The 17,328-nt window shown below is 41.6% G+C and overlaps 2 protein-coding genes across 11 annotated transcripts in view; both read left to right on the top strand.

Annotated features, from left to right (window-relative positions):
- Window positions 1–1,706, top strand: part of lamb2 (laminin, beta 2 (laminin S)) — a 47,124-nt gene extending 45,418 nt beyond the window's left edge. For both annotated transcript variants that reach the window (XM_035740739.2, XM_035740738.2), the window contains 2 exons: window positions 72–231; window positions 486–1,706. In XM_035740739.2, the coding sequence (XP_035596632.1) occupies window positions 72–231; window positions 486–622 (297 nt within the window). In that variant the 3' untranslated portion in view covers window positions 623–1,706. The remainder of the gene's footprint in view (window positions 1–71; window positions 232–485) is intronic.
- A 47-nt stretch (window positions 1,707–1,753) lies between these two features.
- The window catches only part of usp19 (ubiquitin specific peptidase 19), a 36,140-nt gene continuing 20,565 nt past the window's right edge, over window positions 1,754–17,328 (top strand). For 8 of the 9 annotated variants that reach the window (XM_035740748.2, XM_035740746.2, XM_035740741.2 and 5 more), the window contains exons 1-3: window positions 1,754–1,900; window positions 6,213–6,510; window positions 16,038–16,166. In XM_035740748.2, the coding sequence (XP_035596641.1) occupies window positions 6,357–6,510; window positions 16,038–16,166 (283 nt within the window). In that variant the 5' untranslated portion in view covers window positions 1,754–1,900; window positions 6,213–6,356. Of the gene's footprint in view, window positions 1,901–6,212; window positions 6,511–15,363; window positions 15,516–16,037; window positions 16,167–17,328 lie in introns of those variants that run through there. The other variant, XM_035740747.2, reaches the window with a different exon arrangement.

Below are 17,328 nucleotides of genomic sequence, written 5' to 3'. Positions count from 1 at the left end.
TTGTTTATTTGTGTATATTTGTGACTGTAATACAGTGTCTGTTACTGATTATGCAGTCTTCTTTCTCTCAGATTTTAGATGGCGAGCTGATGGATAAGTATCACACAGTACAGGAGTTGGTGGACACGAAAGCCAAGACCGTCCAGGAGGCGAAGAAGAAAGCAGAGCGCCTAAGAGACGAAGCCAAAGAGCTACTGAAGGACGCCCAGAACAAGCTTCAGAGACTAGCAGGTGTGTAGGAGGGACCCTGGAGGGAACTGGGCCGCCTTTGTTTTAAAGCAGCATTACTTTCGATTTTCACACGCTAACCTTGGAGAATAGCGAAGGCAACATTGCCCTCTTGTGGTTAAAAAATGTCACTGTATTGTCTGAATTTGTCTGATTGTTCTTTGACCAGAGACCAAAATGTAGGTCTGTCAGCCAGTCCTGGTTATTCTAAGATGAAACATTTAAAATATAAACTAGACAATACTTTATATCCACAGAGCTAGAGAAAGACTATGAAGAGAACCAGAAAACGTTGGAGGGCAAAGCCCAGCAGCTGGACGGCCTAGAAGACAAGATGAAGGCTATCCTCAACGACATCAACAAACAGATCCAGATCTACAACACCTGTCAGTAACAGCCAGGACCTGGCTGGTCAAACAAACACTGACAGACACTATATGAAACTACTCCTGTTTCACACCGCTGAGCCTGTACACTATGCACCTCGCCCTGGAGGTGCCTGTCCGACTACACTGTGTAACCGTGCCTTTTTGATTGTGAGATTTCACACAACTAATATAACATTGTGTGGCCACATTGTGTATTACTGTGCGACTTTCAACTGAAGGATAGAAGTGCCTCCACATGACATTTCAATTAAAATGTGTTAATGTGCGCATGCAAAATACAGACCTTTGCACATGTTTGGCCCAAAACTCAGATCACCCCCCAAAACCCTGACACATTCATAATATAAAGAAGCCAATATAATTATGTATGAATACATTGTTCTGCATAAACAAACAAAAAATGAATAAAAGTTGTGTACCCTACCCACTGGATGAAAGGTCACTTTGACATAGTTTCTGATATCTCACCTGGATCAATGATGGATGAATGTGCTCATTAAACCCTACATACATTAAATGGTTTGTATTTTTGTTGTTGTTGTAATGGACAGAACTGTGTTGGGGTTACCTGAAAATAGACATTGAAAAAACATTTCCACCCTCCATTCGAGAAACTGAAATTGTGTGACCGGAACACAATCAACATACATTGATTGTCATGGTGGGGCGAGCGGTATCGATTCCCTGAGGAGAAGATGTCAACAAATGTCATATCCTATTAAATATCCCCTTATAATAACCTCCCTATAATAATCCTGTGTTACGGAGAAATTCAGTTAAGCGATTGTTTGCGAACCGCCATGATAGAAGAAGAAGAATAATGTGTTAGTAATCGCATTCCCTGCTTGCATAGCCGTCTGTAGAACCAACCAAGAAAACCTTGATCACATGGTGAGGGTTTGGTAGCTACAGTGCTGCCTTCAGGAAGTGCCTAGTCTTCAGAGTGGATTTCGGTTTGGACTGTTTTTGTTCCTAAACAAAGTGCGAGTCGTTGCGCGGGGTCCGGTAAAGTAGGTTGAAGCGATTGATAGATTTGTTGTAATTTACGTCACATTTATTTGCTTTATATATTCGGTATATATATATATATTTAAAAAATGGGTCCTGGATAAAGAGAATTTTCGAGAAACACCGGAGTACGGGGTTTCGATTGCAAGCAGGGATGAGCAGAGGCCCGCGGCTGTTTCATTAAGCTTAGCGAGGACTGTTGAAGTAACGTTACGGACTCACCGGCATTGTGCCCAAAGACCCGGAGACCATATACTCCAAATTATACACGTTTTGTAAGTAGTCCGCCACAATTTATATTTTATTATAACAAGGCATGAGGTGATATTGTCAATATGCATTGTTTGTCTAGCTTGTCAACATAACGAACGTTAGCTGGCCAAAAAACTAAAGATTGCTAACTGTTGTTAGCTTAGCTAACGTTAAACTGTTAGTTGAGTAACGTTAACGAGCTACGTTGGCTAGTAACGTCGTTAGCCGACTCACGTTACATTTTAGCTATGCAATTTAGCTATTCCTGTCATTAATGACATGAGATATCACATGTTCACATTTTTTATGTTGAATTATCTGATTATTGAACAACTTGATTTGCCAATGATCATTGCCAGCCAAGTAACTTATTTTAGTATGCTAGATAGCTAACGTGATGTAGCTACAATAGCTAGCTGACTTGCCGCAGCAACATGACGCCATTACATTGAGGATAAATAGGCTGTGGCAGAAATGTACATCAAGGTGTAACGTTAACTAGAGATCTAGCTATAGCCAAATGCAAATTGTAAAGTTAAACACAACTAGTTACTTAAAGATATTGTAGTTAGCCAGCATTGTACCAAAAATGTAGAGATTTTCTAGCCACATTGACTGACGTTAACAATCCAGGTTGCAACAGCCAAGGCAAAACGTTCAAGATATTTAACGTTAGCTAGATATGTCACATTGTTGGGTTTTTTAATTTGTAGCTAAATTAGACAGCCACCACCAATCGATGTAACTTTATAGTAGCTAGATAATACTAACTAATCCTGATTCATTTTTACCCATGCTAGATTACGGAGACATAATTTACAGATGAAATGAAATGTTATGTCACGTGCGGCAAGGCAAATACAACCGGTGTAGCCATATAGTGAAATGCTTACTTAGAAGCCCCCTAACCAAAAATGCAGTAAAAAAAATAAAAAATATTAATAATAATAATAAGAAAAAAAGTTACAAATAATTAAAGAGCAGCAGTAAAATAACAATAGCGAGGCTATATACAGGGGGCACCGGTACAGAGTCAATGGGCACTGGTTAGTTGAGGTAATATGTAGGTAGAGTTATTAAAGTGACTATGCTTGATAGACTAGATGTTCTTTACCATTCAGATTTTCCACCAATGCACCTTATAGGACTCGTCTTTGCACTCTATACTCCTCTGTAAACTGGACATATCTGTATACCTGGCGCAAGACTTACTGGTTGATGTTTATTTATAACAACCTTCTTCGGCCTCACTCCCCTCTGAGATACCTACTAATACCCTCATCCTCCATATACAGCACTCGTTCTGCCAGTCACATTCTGTGAAGGTCCCCAAAGCGAACACATCCCAGTTTCGCTCCTCTTTTCAGTTCACTTCAGATAGCGACTGGAACGAGATGCAAAAAACACAAACAATTGACTGTTTTATCACCATTTCTACATTCAAAGACCCAATCATGGACACTTTTACTGACAGTTGTATTGTTGTCTCTACCTTTTTGCCCTTTGTGCTTTTGTCTGTGCCTAACAATGTTTGTACCATGTTGTGCTGCTGCCATGTTGTGGCGTTGTCTTAGGTCTCTCTTTATGTCGTGTTGTGCGCTTGTGGTGCCTCTCTTGTCGTGATGTGTGTTTTGTCCCACATTTACATTTTTAATCCTAGCCTCTGTCCCCACAGGAGGTGTTTTGCCTCTTGGTAGGCTGTCATTGAAAATAAGAATTTGTTCTTAATTGACTTGCCTAGTTAAATAAAATAATGGATGCAAGGAATGTTTGCAGAGATAATGCAATCTGATTAATATAAAGGAAATGTTTGGAATTAAGTAGTTTAATCTGAAAGGGGGGAGGGTTCATTTTACACTTAATTTACATTTAAGTAATTTAGCAGGAGCTCTTCTCCAGAGTGACGTAGCTACAGTTAGTGCATTCAACTTAAAGATATTATCCGGTACTTTTGTATTCTTTTTATTCAGTAGTTCTGAAAGTAGCCAAAAGGGGTCTGTGAAATAGCCTACTATTGAAGATGGGCAGAAATTGCTTCTCCAATAGAAATCCACGATCACACTTGTAGTAAATGTCATGGCGACATTGGTTACCTTAGCTCATGTGCAGAAATGCATCATTGAGTCTAATGGTCGTCTCGCGCTGTACTGTGTATGTGACCAACAACATTTTATTTAATGTGCAGGCCGTCAAATCAAAGGCACTCCTTCAATACAAAGTTGTTTGTGACGGAAATAACAAAGGTGTAACTTTAACACTTGGAGTATTAACATGTTCAACTACTTAAGACATTGTCTTGAATCTAGGTTGTGCCTTTTAGATTTTGAGAAAATAATGAGAAAATAACAACAAATGAATAATTTTTCACTTCTCTTATTGACCATGTTGCAATTCTGGGTTTAGAAACTCTGTGCTATTACATCACAAATATGCAGATATGTGCACCATGTCATTGCTTTCTATCTCACACTACTGTGTGTATCTTGCTAACTGTCACTCAAATGGCAAGAGGCTTAAACTTCAATTGCTTGTGGGCTGGCCCACGTGGGGTTAAATGTAGGGAAAACGGCAGCTCACTGTTTCCATAAAACACTCTTTAAACTACGGATTCTGTGGCTAATTGAGGTAAGACTAATTCTGCTTATAGATTATGCATATATGAACTACGTGTTGACACATCCAGCCCAAATCAGGAGGTAAAAAAATAAAAAGTAATATAATAAATAAACTTGGGGCCCAACTGCATAAATGACACTCTTCATGACTAGAGGTTGACCGATTATGATTTTTCAACACCGATACCGATTATTGGAAGACCAAAAAAGGCCGAAACCTATTAATAGGCGCTTTTTTAAAACATTTTAATTGTATTTATTTATTTGTAATAATGACAATTATAACAATACTGAATGAACACTTATTTTAACTTAATATAATACATCAATGAAAATCAAATAAATAATGAAACGTGTTCAATTTGGTTTAAATAATGCAAAAACAGTGTTGGAGAAGTAAAAGTGCAATTTGTGCCATGTAAAAAAGCTAACATTTAAGTTCCTTGCTCAGAACATGAGAACATATGAAAGCTGGTGGTTCCTTTTTAACAGGAGTCTTCAATATTCCCAGGTAAGAAGTTTTAGGTTGTAGTTAATATAGTATTTAAAGCACTCTCTCTCTATACCATTTGTATTTCATATACCTTTGACTATGTTCTTATAGGCACTTTAGTATTGCCAGTGTAACAGTATAGCTTCCGTCCCTCTCCTCGCCTCTACCTGGGCTCGAACCAGGAATACATCGACAACCGCCACACTCGAAGCAGCGTTACCCATCGCTCCCCAAAAGCCGTGGCCCTTGCAGAGCAAGGGGAATAACTACTCCAAGCGAGCCTTTGGTCATTAATATGGCTTAATCCGGAAACTATCATTTCCGGGGGGAAAAAACGTTTTATTTCAGTGAAATATGTAACCGTTCTGTATTTTATCTAACGGGTGGCACCCATAAGTGTAAATATTATTGTTACATTGCACAACCTTCAATGTTATGTCATAATTATGTACAATTCTGGCAAATTAGTTTGCAATGAGCCAGGCTGCCGAAACTGTTGCATATACACTGACTCTGCGTGCAATGGATGCAAGATAAGTAACAATTTCACCTGGTTAATATTGCCTGCTAACCTGGATTTCTTTTAGCTAAATATGCAGGTACAAAAATATATACTTCTGTGTATTGATTTTAAGAAAGGCATTGGCGTTTATGGTTAGGTACAGTCGTCCAACGATTGATACGATTTTCGTAAATGCGATTTTGTTAAATCAGTGTTGCATCGATTATATGCAATGCAGGACACGCTCGATAAACTAGTATCTCATCAACCATGTGTAGTTATAACTAGTGATTATGATTGATTGATTTTTATAAGCTAGCAACTTACCTTGGCTTCTACTGCATTCGCATAACAGGCAGGCTCCTCGTGGAGTGATGAGAGGCAGGTGGTTAGAGCGTTGGACTAGTTAACGGTAAGGTTGCAAGATTGAATCCCAGAGCTGACGAGGTGAAAATCTGCCGTTCTGCCCCTGAACAAGACAGTTAACCCATCGTTTCTAGGCCATCATTGAAAATAAGAATGTGTTCTTCACTGACTTGACTAGTTAAATAAAGTTATAAAAAATAATTGGCGCCCCAAAAATACAGATTTCTGATTGTTATGAGAACTTAAAATCGGCCCTAATTAATCTGACATTCTGTTTAGTTGGTCGACCTCTATTCATGACTCTTATGTAGTTCTGCAACACTCATTGATAACTGTGTTGGTCCCCTGACTCTATTCAGGCCCCTTGATTCTGTTTTGGGAGAGTTCTAACTTGTTACATCGCCAAGATAGCTGGACCGGGCAGAAAGCGGCACACCTCAGAACCAGACCCCAGCAGCAGCGACGCAGGCGACGGGCGTCCCGTGAGCGCTAAGTGCCTGAAGATGGCCAGCAGCACTGAATCAGGCCGTCGGAATGGGGGTCAGCGCAGCGCCGATGACACCACCAGTAAGAAGAAGCAGAAGGACAGAGCCAACCAAGAGAGCAGGGAGGCCAAGCGAGCAGCAGCAGCAGGGGACAATGCAGAGCACAAGAAAGGTTGGAGATTAGATATTTTGGGTGTGGTAAGGCAGGAGGTGTTGCTTTATTAGCAATGCGTGCAGTGTTTGCTGTGAGCAAGCCTATTTGTTGTGTTGAGCCTCAATGCATAAACCTGACTATACAACGGGGATAACTAGTGGTGGTGAAGGGTACTTCAGGTTTACTTTGTGTCATCTATGGGGAGTGCTGCTTCGTTCCCCGTTTGTGGTTCCTAAAGTACTTTTGATACATTACATTTGGCTAAATATTTATATTTTTTTGCATCCTCCAGTAAGTTGTTTGTCATTTGCAGCCTTCTCTTTTATTGTAGTATATAGAACAGAACATAATGTGTTATGGGCCTTGGAGGTATTTTATTTGTCTTACAACGTGTCACTTTCCAGTGTTTCTCCAATATTCATTTAGCTAAATTGTTTCTACCACTCCCAAAAATCGGACAAAAAAATGTTTTCAGCTTAAACTTAAACGCCTAAACAGATATAATGTGTGTAGAAAATATAATGCTTAATATTTATCAGATCATCTGTTCATACTAAGAGGTAAAAATGCTAATGCAGGAATTATCACTTTTCCCATAACCACTTGAAGAAGAACGTGAAAACATTATTATACTGAGTACGAATGATGTCTAGTACAAGACACACAGCTGAGGAAACAAATGTACAGCAGCTTTTGCCAATGTATTGTGTTTGAAAGTAAGATGTGAGTGCTGATGTTGTGAGCTCATGCATGGTCATTGGCCGTTTATGTTGCTGCTCTCTGCTTAATGCTGAAGATTTGTAATCCTAGCTGGTGTAAGGCCGGCCACAGGGAAACATGCCTTGTCAAGGTCACGAGCTGCTGTGCCTCTCTGGTCAGCTCTCTCCAACCAGAACATGAGCCCAATCAATTCAGAGGGCCGGCCAGCGTGAGTCTCTACCTACCCACACAGTGTCCTCCTCTATTGCCTCATCTAGCTACAGGCAATTCCACAGAAACGGTATTACGCTGAGACTCTGAAGTTTTTTTACTTGAAAATGTAAACCTCACAGATGTTTTCTAAGTTTAACAAACCATTAGAACTCTATGCACAATTACTACTTTGAACAATTTACACAGTACATTTGGGGCTCCCAAGTGGCGCAGTGGTCTAAAACACTGCATCTCAGTGCTAGAGGCGTCACTACAGACCCTGGTTCGATTCCAAGTTGTATCACATCAGAGATTGCAACATTCTCTGTTTCACAGAAGCATGGTTCACTCGGGATATGTTATCAGAGTCTGTACAGCCACCCGGTTTCTTCACACAGAAACAAACATCTCTGTTCAGAATGGGGGGTTGTATTCCTTATGATTAATGAGTCGTGGTCGTGGTGTGATCATAACAACATACAGGAACTCAAGTCCTTTTTGTTCACCTGATCTCGAGTTCCTTACAATCAAATGCTGACCGCATTATCTACCAAGAGCATTGTCTTTGATTATAATCACAGCTGTGTTTTCCCCCCCAAGCAGACACCTTGTCGGCCCTGAAAGAACTTCATTGGACTCTATGTAAACTGGAAACAACATATCCTGAGGCTGCATTTATTGTAGCTGGGGATTTTAACAAGGCTAATCTGAAAACAAGGCTCCCTATATTTTATCAGCATATCGAATGCACTACCCGGGCTGGCAACATTCTGGATCATTGCTACTATAACTTCCGCGACGCATACAAAGCCCTCCCCCACCCTCCTTTCGACAAATCTGACCACTACTCCATTTTGTTGCTCCCAGCCTATAGACAGAAACTAAAACAGGAAACACCCGTGCTCAGGTCTATTCAACGCTGGTCTCACCAATTTGGTTCCACGCTTCAAGATTGCTTCGATCACGTGGAATGGGACATGTTCCGGATAGCGATGGACAACAACAACGGATGTATACGCTGATTCGGTGAGCGAGTTTATTTGCAAGTGCATCTGTGATGTTGTACCCACGGTGACGATTAAAACCTTACCCAACCAGAAACCGTGGATTGATGGCAGCATTCGCGTAAAACTGAAAGCGCAAACTACTGCTTTTAATCATGGCAAGGCGACCGGATACATGACCGAATACAATCAATGTAGCTATTCCCTCCGCAAGGCAATCAAACAACCTAAGCGTCAGTATAGAGACAAAGTAGAGTCGCAATTCAACGGCTCAGACACAAGACGTATGTGGCAGGGTCTACAGTCACTCACAGATTACAAAAAGAAAACCAGCCCTGTCATGGACCACTATGTTTTGCTCCCAGACAAACTAAAAAACTATTTTGCTCGCTTTGAGGACAATACAGTGCCAATGACACGGCCCAAACAAAATCAAAGGGCTCTCCTTCACCGCAACATGAGTAACGTGAGTAAAACATTTAAACATGTTAACCCTTGCAAGGCTGCCGGCCCAGACGGCATCCCTAGCCGCGTCCTCAGAGCATGCGCAGAGCAGGTGTGTTTACGAACGTATTCAATGTATTCATGTAAAAAAGCTAACATTTAACTTCCTTGCTCAGAACATGAGAACATATGAAAGCTGGTGGTTCCTTTTTAACAGGAGTCTTCAATATTCCCAGGTAAGAAGTTTTAGGTTGTAGTTAATATAGTATTTAAAGCACTCTCTCTCTATACCATTTGTATTTCATATACCTTTGACTATGTTCTTATAGGCACTTTAGTATTGCCAGTGTAACAGTATAGCTTCCGTCCCTCTCCTCGCCCCTACCTGGGCTTGAACCAGGAACACATCGACAACAGCCACCCTCGAAGCAGCGTTACCCATCGCTCCACAAAAGCCGCGTCCCTTGCAGAGCAAGGGGAACAACCACTCCCATGTCTCAGAGCGAGTGACGTTTGAAACACTATTAGTGCGCACCCCGCTAACTAGCTAGCCATTTCACATCGGTTACACCAGCCTAATCTCGGGAGTTGATAGGCTTGAAGTCATAAACGGCACAATGCTTGAAGCACAGCGATGAGCTGCCGGCAAAACGCACAAAGTGCTGTTTGAATGAATGCTTACGAGCCTGCTGGTGCCTGCCATCGCTCAGTCAGACTGCTCTATCAATTCATATACTTAATCATAACATAATAAAACACACAAATATGAGCCGTAGGTCATTAATATGGTTCAACCCGGAAACTATCATCACAAACAAAACGTTTATTCTTTCAGTGAAATACGGAACCGTTCCGTATTTTATCTAACGGGTGGCATCCATAAGTCTAAATATTCCTGTTACATTGCACAAGCTTCAATGTTATGTCATAATTACATAACATTCTGGCAAATTAGGCGGCCCAAACTGTTGCATATACACTGACTCTGCGTGCAATGAACGCAGGAGAAGTGACACAATTTCACCTGGTTAATATTGCCTGCTAACTTCTTTTAGCAAAATATGCAGGTTTAAAAGTATACTTCTGTGTATTGATTTTAAGAAAGGCATTGATGTTTATGGTCAGGTACAGTCGTGCAACGATTGTGTTTTTTTCACAAATGTGCTTTTGTTAAATCATCTCCCGTTTGGCGAAGTTGGCTGTCTTAGTTAGGAAGAAATAGTCTTCACAGAGTTCGCAACGAGCCAGGTTAGCAGGCAATATTAACTAAATATGCAGATTAAAAAATATATACTTGTGTATTGATTTTAAGGCATTGATGTTTATGGTTAGGTACACATTGGAGCAACTATACACTAGATAAACTAGTAATATCATCAACCATGTGTAGTTAACTAGTGATTATGATTGTTTTTTATAAGATAAGTTTAATGCTAGCTAGCAACTTACCTTGGCTTCTTACTGCATTCGCGTAACAGGCAGTCTCCTCGTGGAGTGCAATGTAATCAGGTGGTTAGAGCGTTGGACTAGTTCACTGTATGGTTGCAAGATTGAATCCCAGAGCTGACAAGGTAAAAATCTGTAATTCTGCCCCTGAACAAGGCAGTTAACCCACCGTTCCTAGGCCGCTATAGAAAATAAGTTCTTTATTAACTCACTTGCGTAGTTAAATAAAGGATATAAAATAAACAATCTGCCAAATCGGTGTCCAAAAACACAGATTTCCGATTATGAGAACTTGAAATCGGCCTTTCCGATTAATCGGTCGACCTCTAGTCTCGACCCCGCCCTGTGCAACTGGGTCCTGGACTTTCTGACGGGCCGTCCCCAGGTGGTGAGTCTAGGAAACATCTCCATCCCGCTCAACCTCAACACTGGGGCCACACGAGTGCGTTCTCAGCCCTTTCCTGTACTCCCTGTTCACCCATGACTGCGTGCTTGTAGGCTTGGTATCAACAACGATGAGACGGCCTACAGGGAGGAGGTGAGGGCCCTCGGAGTGTGGTGTCATCAAAATAACCTCACACTCAACGTCAACAAAACAAAGGAGATGATCGTGGACTTCAGGAAACAGCTGAGGGAGCACCACCCTGAGGGAGCACCACCCTATCTACATCGACGGTACAGTAGTAGAGAAGGTGTAAAGTTCCTCGGCGTACACATCACAGACAAACTGAAATGGTCCACCCACACAGACGGTGTGTTGAAGGCGCAACAGCACCTCTTCAACCTCAGGAGGCTGAAGAAATTCGGCTTGCCACCAAAAACACTCACAAACTTTTACAGATGCACAATCAAGAGCATCCTGTCTGGCTGTATCACCGCCTGGTACGGCAACTGCTCCGCCCACAACCGTAAGGCTCTCCAGAGGGAATTGAGGTCTGCACAACTTATCACCCAGGGAAAATTACCTGCCCTCCAGGACACCTACACCACCCGATGTCACAGGAAGGCCAAAAAGATCATCAAGGACAACAACTGCCCGAGCCACTGCCTGTTCACCCCAGGTTCATCAAAGCTGGGACTGAGAGACTGAAGAACAGCTTCCGTCTCATGGCCATCAGACTGTTAACCTCTTGCTCCTACCTGGCACGCAGGCGTCCCATCTAGAGCTCTGGAAATGCAAATGCGCTACGCTAAATGCTAATAGTATTAGTTAAAACTCAAACATTCATTAAAATACACATGCAGGGTATTGAATTAAAGCTACACTCGTTGTGAATCCAGGCAACAAGTCAGATTTTTAAAATGCTTTTCGGCGAAAGCATGAGAAGCTATTATCTGATAGCATGTAACACCCCAAAAGACCCGCAGGGGACGTAAACAAAATAATTAGCATAGTCGTCGCTACACAAACCGCACAAATAAAATATAAAACATTCATTACCTTTGACCATCTTCTTTGTTGGCACTCCTAGATGTCCCATAATCACTATTGGGTCTTTTTTTCGATTAAATCGGTCCATATATAGCCTAGATATCGATCTATGAAGACTGTGTGATAAACGGAAAAAAATAGCGTTTCATAACGTAACGTCATTTTTTAAAATTCAAAAAGTCGACGATAAACTTTCACAAAACACTTTGAAATACTTTTGTAATGCAACTTTAGGTATTAGTACACGTTAATAAGAGATACAATTCATCAGGAGGCGATGTCAATTCTATAGGTGTCTGTCTCGAAAAAATGTCTTGGAGAGAGCTCGACCAAAACATCCGGTCGGAGACCGGAGGGAATCGATTCCCTTGATTCGGTTAGACCAAGAATCAATTGCGAATCAAATGACAAGACTCTAGACAACGTGTGGAAGCTGTAGGCACTGCAACCTCGGCCTCATTTAATTCGGTTCACTTTGAACAATTCCTTGAAGTCGCGGATGGATATTTATTTCCATTTTCAGTGATCAGATTTTCCTGCACTTTTCGATGAAACACACGTTCTGTTATAGTCACAGCCGTGATTTAACCAGTTTTAGGAACGTCTGAGTGTTTTCTATCCACACATACTAATCATATGCATATACTATATTCCTGGCCTGAGTAGCAGGGCGCTGAAATGTTGCGCGATTTTTAACAGAATCTTCGAAAAAGTAGAGGGTCGACTTAACAGCCATCACTAACATTGATTGGCTGCTGCTGACATACTGGCTCAAATCTCTAGACACTTTAATAATTAAAAATTGGATGTAATAAATGTATAACTAGTCACTTTTAACAATGCCACTTTATATTATTTTTACATACCCTACATTACTCATCTCATATGTATATACTGTACTCTATACCATCTACTGCATCTTGCCTATGCTGCACGGCCATCGCTCATCCATATATTTACATGTACATATTATTCATTCCTTTACACTTGTGTGTGTATAAGGTAGTTGTTGTGAAATTCTTAGATTACTTGTTAGATTTTACTGCGCACTCGGAACTAGTAGCACAAGCATTTAGCTACACTTGCATTAACATCTGCTAAACATGTGTATGTGACCAATACAATTACATTTGTTTTACCACCATGAAAGTCGTCTAAATTCTCGCTCAAACTCCTGTGGCTTATTTTTCAAATTGTCATGTTTCGTTTCTAAACGTCTGTGCAAGAGTGAGAGAGTAACGGTTAATGTGATTGCGTGATAATTATTTGACAAGGTACGACATTGCGCGTACCCCAGGTTGAGAATAGCCGGTGTATGCCATTCACTGATTCTCACCAAGCACATTCCCTATTTCTGTCATGTTCTTGGAGTAACACTCGTATTACTTTCTATCTGGCACTATGTGCATAGTAAGCTGGGCCTAAAATGAACACCTGCCACTCACGGGTCGATTTTGTCATTGGCGGGTAAGAATGTCTTATTCACCAGCCACGTTGACAGGTCTGGAGTGCAAGCATTTGATTACATTTCAATAACATTTTAAAAGTCAAGTATGGTCACATGTGAGAGTTGTGATTTCATAGCAGCAGTAGCTGTTTTCAAAGTATTTCTGACATTTTGTTTCATATGTGGTAAATGCACTAAGAAATATGAATCCTACTGTTGTATCCCACCTCGCACAGCAACACTGACTGTTTGGGGGGGGATGTGCTCACTGTGAGTGAAGTGCTAAACCATTTGTTTTTAGAACCAATGCGCACAGGCATATAAGTTGGAAACCTACTCAAGTGAGACCTTATCCTTATGTTCTTGTATATCTACTTTTTGATCACAAGTTAGGTTGCATTTGAGTTTGCTTCCACTGCTGGTGAAGATGTCGTTGACATCTACTAGTCAGATTTTCACAGGCACATGTGATGACTCAAGTGCAGTGTTACCAACTATTTTTCAATGAGATCCGCTATTGGCTCCTTTATTTGTCGCTAGATGAGGTTTTGTTGCTCCAACATCACCGCACAAATTTTCCTTACTGTGGTCCCCTGCATAGCGTTTTCCGCCCACTCTCCCACCACGCACCCCCTCGCCTTGTACTTCTCTGCCTTTGTGTGCACTGTTGCTGTGACTTCTGTTGCACAGACAGCTTCTCACACTCTCGTTTGCAGCAGATTTGAGTGGGAAAAGTCACTAAATGCAATCAAAACCATAGAAAGCCTCTGTGCTAAAACTCTCCAAAGAGAGCCTGAAAAGTAGGGCCAGCGTTATGGGCGCGCCTTAAGGGGCCGGGCCCGCCCTACCGTACCACCTTGCCAGTCCAAACATAATATTGATTATTTATTTGACCGAGACGCTCGTCAACAAAGGCCAATCACTCAATTAAATCATCCTAGCAAGCTAAACAGCGCCTCTCTGTCTCAGTATGTGTAGACCATGTATTTGATGCTGTCCGGACCAAAAGAGTATGGCATGTCATACTCTTTCTGGCGTGACAGCATCAGGTACATGGGCTACGTATAGAAGGGCACTGTTCCGCTCGCTCGGATGCTTTCTCTGGTGATACGGTACCAGTCAAAAGTTTGGACACATACTCATTCAAGGGGTTTTCTTTATTTGTATTATTTTCTACATTGTATAATAATTAGTGGAGACATAAAAAACTGAAATGACACATGGAATAATTTCTCAGAATTTGAAAAATCTTGCCAACACTTCTGGCCTTGATAATCACCAAGCTTCGGTGTGCCGTGTGTTGCTCAGTTGGTAGAGCATGGCACTTGCAACGCCAAGTTTGTGGGTTCGATTCTTACAGGGTACCAGTATGAAGAAAGTATGTTGCTCTGGATAAGAGCATCTGCTAAATGACTAAAATGTTAAATGTAAATGGCAGAATATCATGATCTGATGATCACAATATCCAGTGGAAATGTCATAAAACAGCTTTCTGTCCTGAGCTCACTGGTGCAGGAAACTTTGAGGACCCGGAATAGGTTAGTTGATACAATGTTGAAAGTTCATTAGCACCGCTTTGGGCCAGATCCTGTGGTGATTTAATACCATGTTGAACTTCACTACCAATAGCTAAACCGGCGGAAAGGGAGGCAGACAGGCGGAAAATATATATATTTTTTTTCAGGTAATTTTTTTAACGGATTTTATTAGTCGGCTTTCGGCTTATGTATTTTACTTAGTTGATTATAGAAGTTAGAGCCTATAGGCCAATGCAGCAGTAAGTGTATCTCTGGGTTATATGTTAATTTCTTTAGCCACCAATGAATGGATCGCAGTGTATCAGTGTGTTCATATGGCAGGGGCTAGTGCTTCATAACTGCCACGCAGATTGGTAGATTCGTTCTGGCTCCGGGTCTGCTGAAAAGTAGCTGAATTTGTCGCAAGAATCTTATACCATTAAAAGTCGCTGGAGGGGTCTAAAACTCTCTAAATATAATCCTACACTGCTGGAGTGGCAGTGTCAAATGTCAATGCTACAGTGATCTCATAGTGGACCGTAGCAGAGTTTAGGGAGAGGGTGTCACATGGAATACAACCCGACTAGGAGCTCAGCTGTAGAGGGTTTGGTGTTGCCTGTGACCTTTTTATTTACAGCAGCTGTGTGTGTGTGTGTGTGTGTGTGTGTGTGTGTGTGTGTGTGTGTGTGTGTGAGCCATAGAGAGGGAGAATAAACAAGACATAGTCTGTAGTAGTGGTGAACGTAAGCACCTTGGACTGAATTGAACTCATACATGGCACATGCATGACCGACGGCACTCTAGCTTCAATATGACGAAAGGTACAGTGTAGACAAGCCAAGGCATTTCCAATGTTTGTTGTGATTTCTGATTCCGGTTTGTCGTTGCCAGAAAGATGCTTATTCAAATCTTATTTTGAGTGTTTTGACCAGCTGTCATTTGGGGGGGCGGCAGCATCTTTAAGGCTTAGTTTACTATTTAGTAGTAGGTTCCTCTTTGTCTAAGGCCTATATTGTCCCAAGAAGTTGATTCAGTGTTGTGTGCATTTCTGTAGATCCGTCTCTTGTGTAGATGCAGTATATTTAGGAGTCTTTTCTCTGAGGAATAAATTACTTTCATCTTGATCTAGTGGTAATTGTAAAGGTATCGATGTAGTCCTCCAACAAAGTCTGTTCATCTGTTGTAGACCATTGTAGGCTGACTTGCGTTTTGATTTGTTTACTTGCCGAGCACAGTCACAGCACATGCTGTTCTTACAGAATCTATTTTGAAGGTGCTCTCTGATATGCTGAGTGTGCAATTATTCCGCTGATAGATTTTTCTGTCTGCTCGGTGCTGTGTAGATGTGTTTGTGGACTGGAAGCAGAATGCGAATGAGGTAACAGTGAGGCTGCGCTGTGGAGAGGGGGTTCAGAGTGTGGAGGACGTCACCACTACCTTCACTGACACAGACTGTCAGGCCTGCTTCCCAGGTGAGATAACAAGCTATACAAACACACATCTGAAACTAACTAGGCCGCCTACATGTGTTCTGCTTAAGTGTATGTGACGATTGTACATGTAAGACAGTGGCTTGCGAAAGTGTTCACCCCCATTGGCATTTTTCCTATTTTGTTCCCTTCCAACCTGGAATTCAAATTAAAAAACTTTTTTTTTGGGGGGGGGGGGCATTTATCATTTGATTCACAGAACATGCCTACCACTTTGAAGATGCAAAATAAGAAATAAGACAAACTACTTATGCATGCATAACTATTCACCCCTTCAAAGTCCATACTTTGTAGAGCCACCTTTTGCAGCAATTACAGCTGCAAGTCTCTTGGCGTATGTCTCTATAAGCTTGGCACATCAAGCCACTGGGATTTTTGCCCCTTCTTCAAAACTGCTCCAGCTCCTTCAAGTTGGATGGGTTCCGCTTGTGTACAGCCATCTTTAAGTCATAGCACAGATTCTCAATTGGATTGAGGTCTGGGCTTCAAAGACATTTTAAATGTTTCCCCTTAAACCAATCAAGTGTTCCTTTAGCAGTATGCTTTGGGTCATTGTCTTGCTGGAAGGTGAACCTCCATCCCAGTCTCAAATCTGTGGAAGACAGAGGTTTACCTCAAGAATGTCCCTGTATTTAGCGCCATCCATCATTCCTATTCTGACCAGTTTCCCAGTCCCTGACGATGAAAACATCCCCACAGCATGATGCTGCCACCACCATGCTTCACTGTGGGGATATGGTTCTCGGGGTGATGAGAGGTGTTGGGTTTGTGCCAGACAAAGCATTTTCCTTGATGGCCAAAAAGCTAAATGTTGGTCTCATCTGACCAGCGTACCTTCTTCCATATGTTTGGGGAGTCTCCCACATGGCTTTTGGCGAACACCAAAAGTGTTTGCTTATTTTTCTTTTTAAGCAATGGCTTTTGTCTGGCCACTCTTCCGTAAAGCCCAGCTCTGTGGAGTATGCGGCTTAAAGCGGTCCTATGAACAGATACTCCAATCTCCGCTGTGGAGCTTTGCAGCTCCTTCAGGGTTATCTTTGGGCTCTTTGTTGCCTCTGATTAATGCCCTCCTTGCCTGGTCAGTGAGTTTTGGTGCATGGCCCTCTCTTGGCAGGTTTGTTGTGGTGCCATATTCATTCCATTT

The sequence above is a fragment of the Oncorhynchus keta genome, chromosome 28 (assembly GCF_023373465.1).
Source record: "Oncorhynchus keta strain PuntledgeMale-10-30-2019 chromosome 28, Oket_V2, whole genome shotgun sequence".
In the NCBI taxonomy this organism is placed as follows: domain Eukaryota; kingdom Metazoa; phylum Chordata; class Actinopteri; order Salmoniformes; family Salmonidae; genus Oncorhynchus; species Oncorhynchus keta.
Note: the sequence above shows the minus strand (reverse complement) of the source record. Positions and strands in the feature narration are given on the sequence as shown.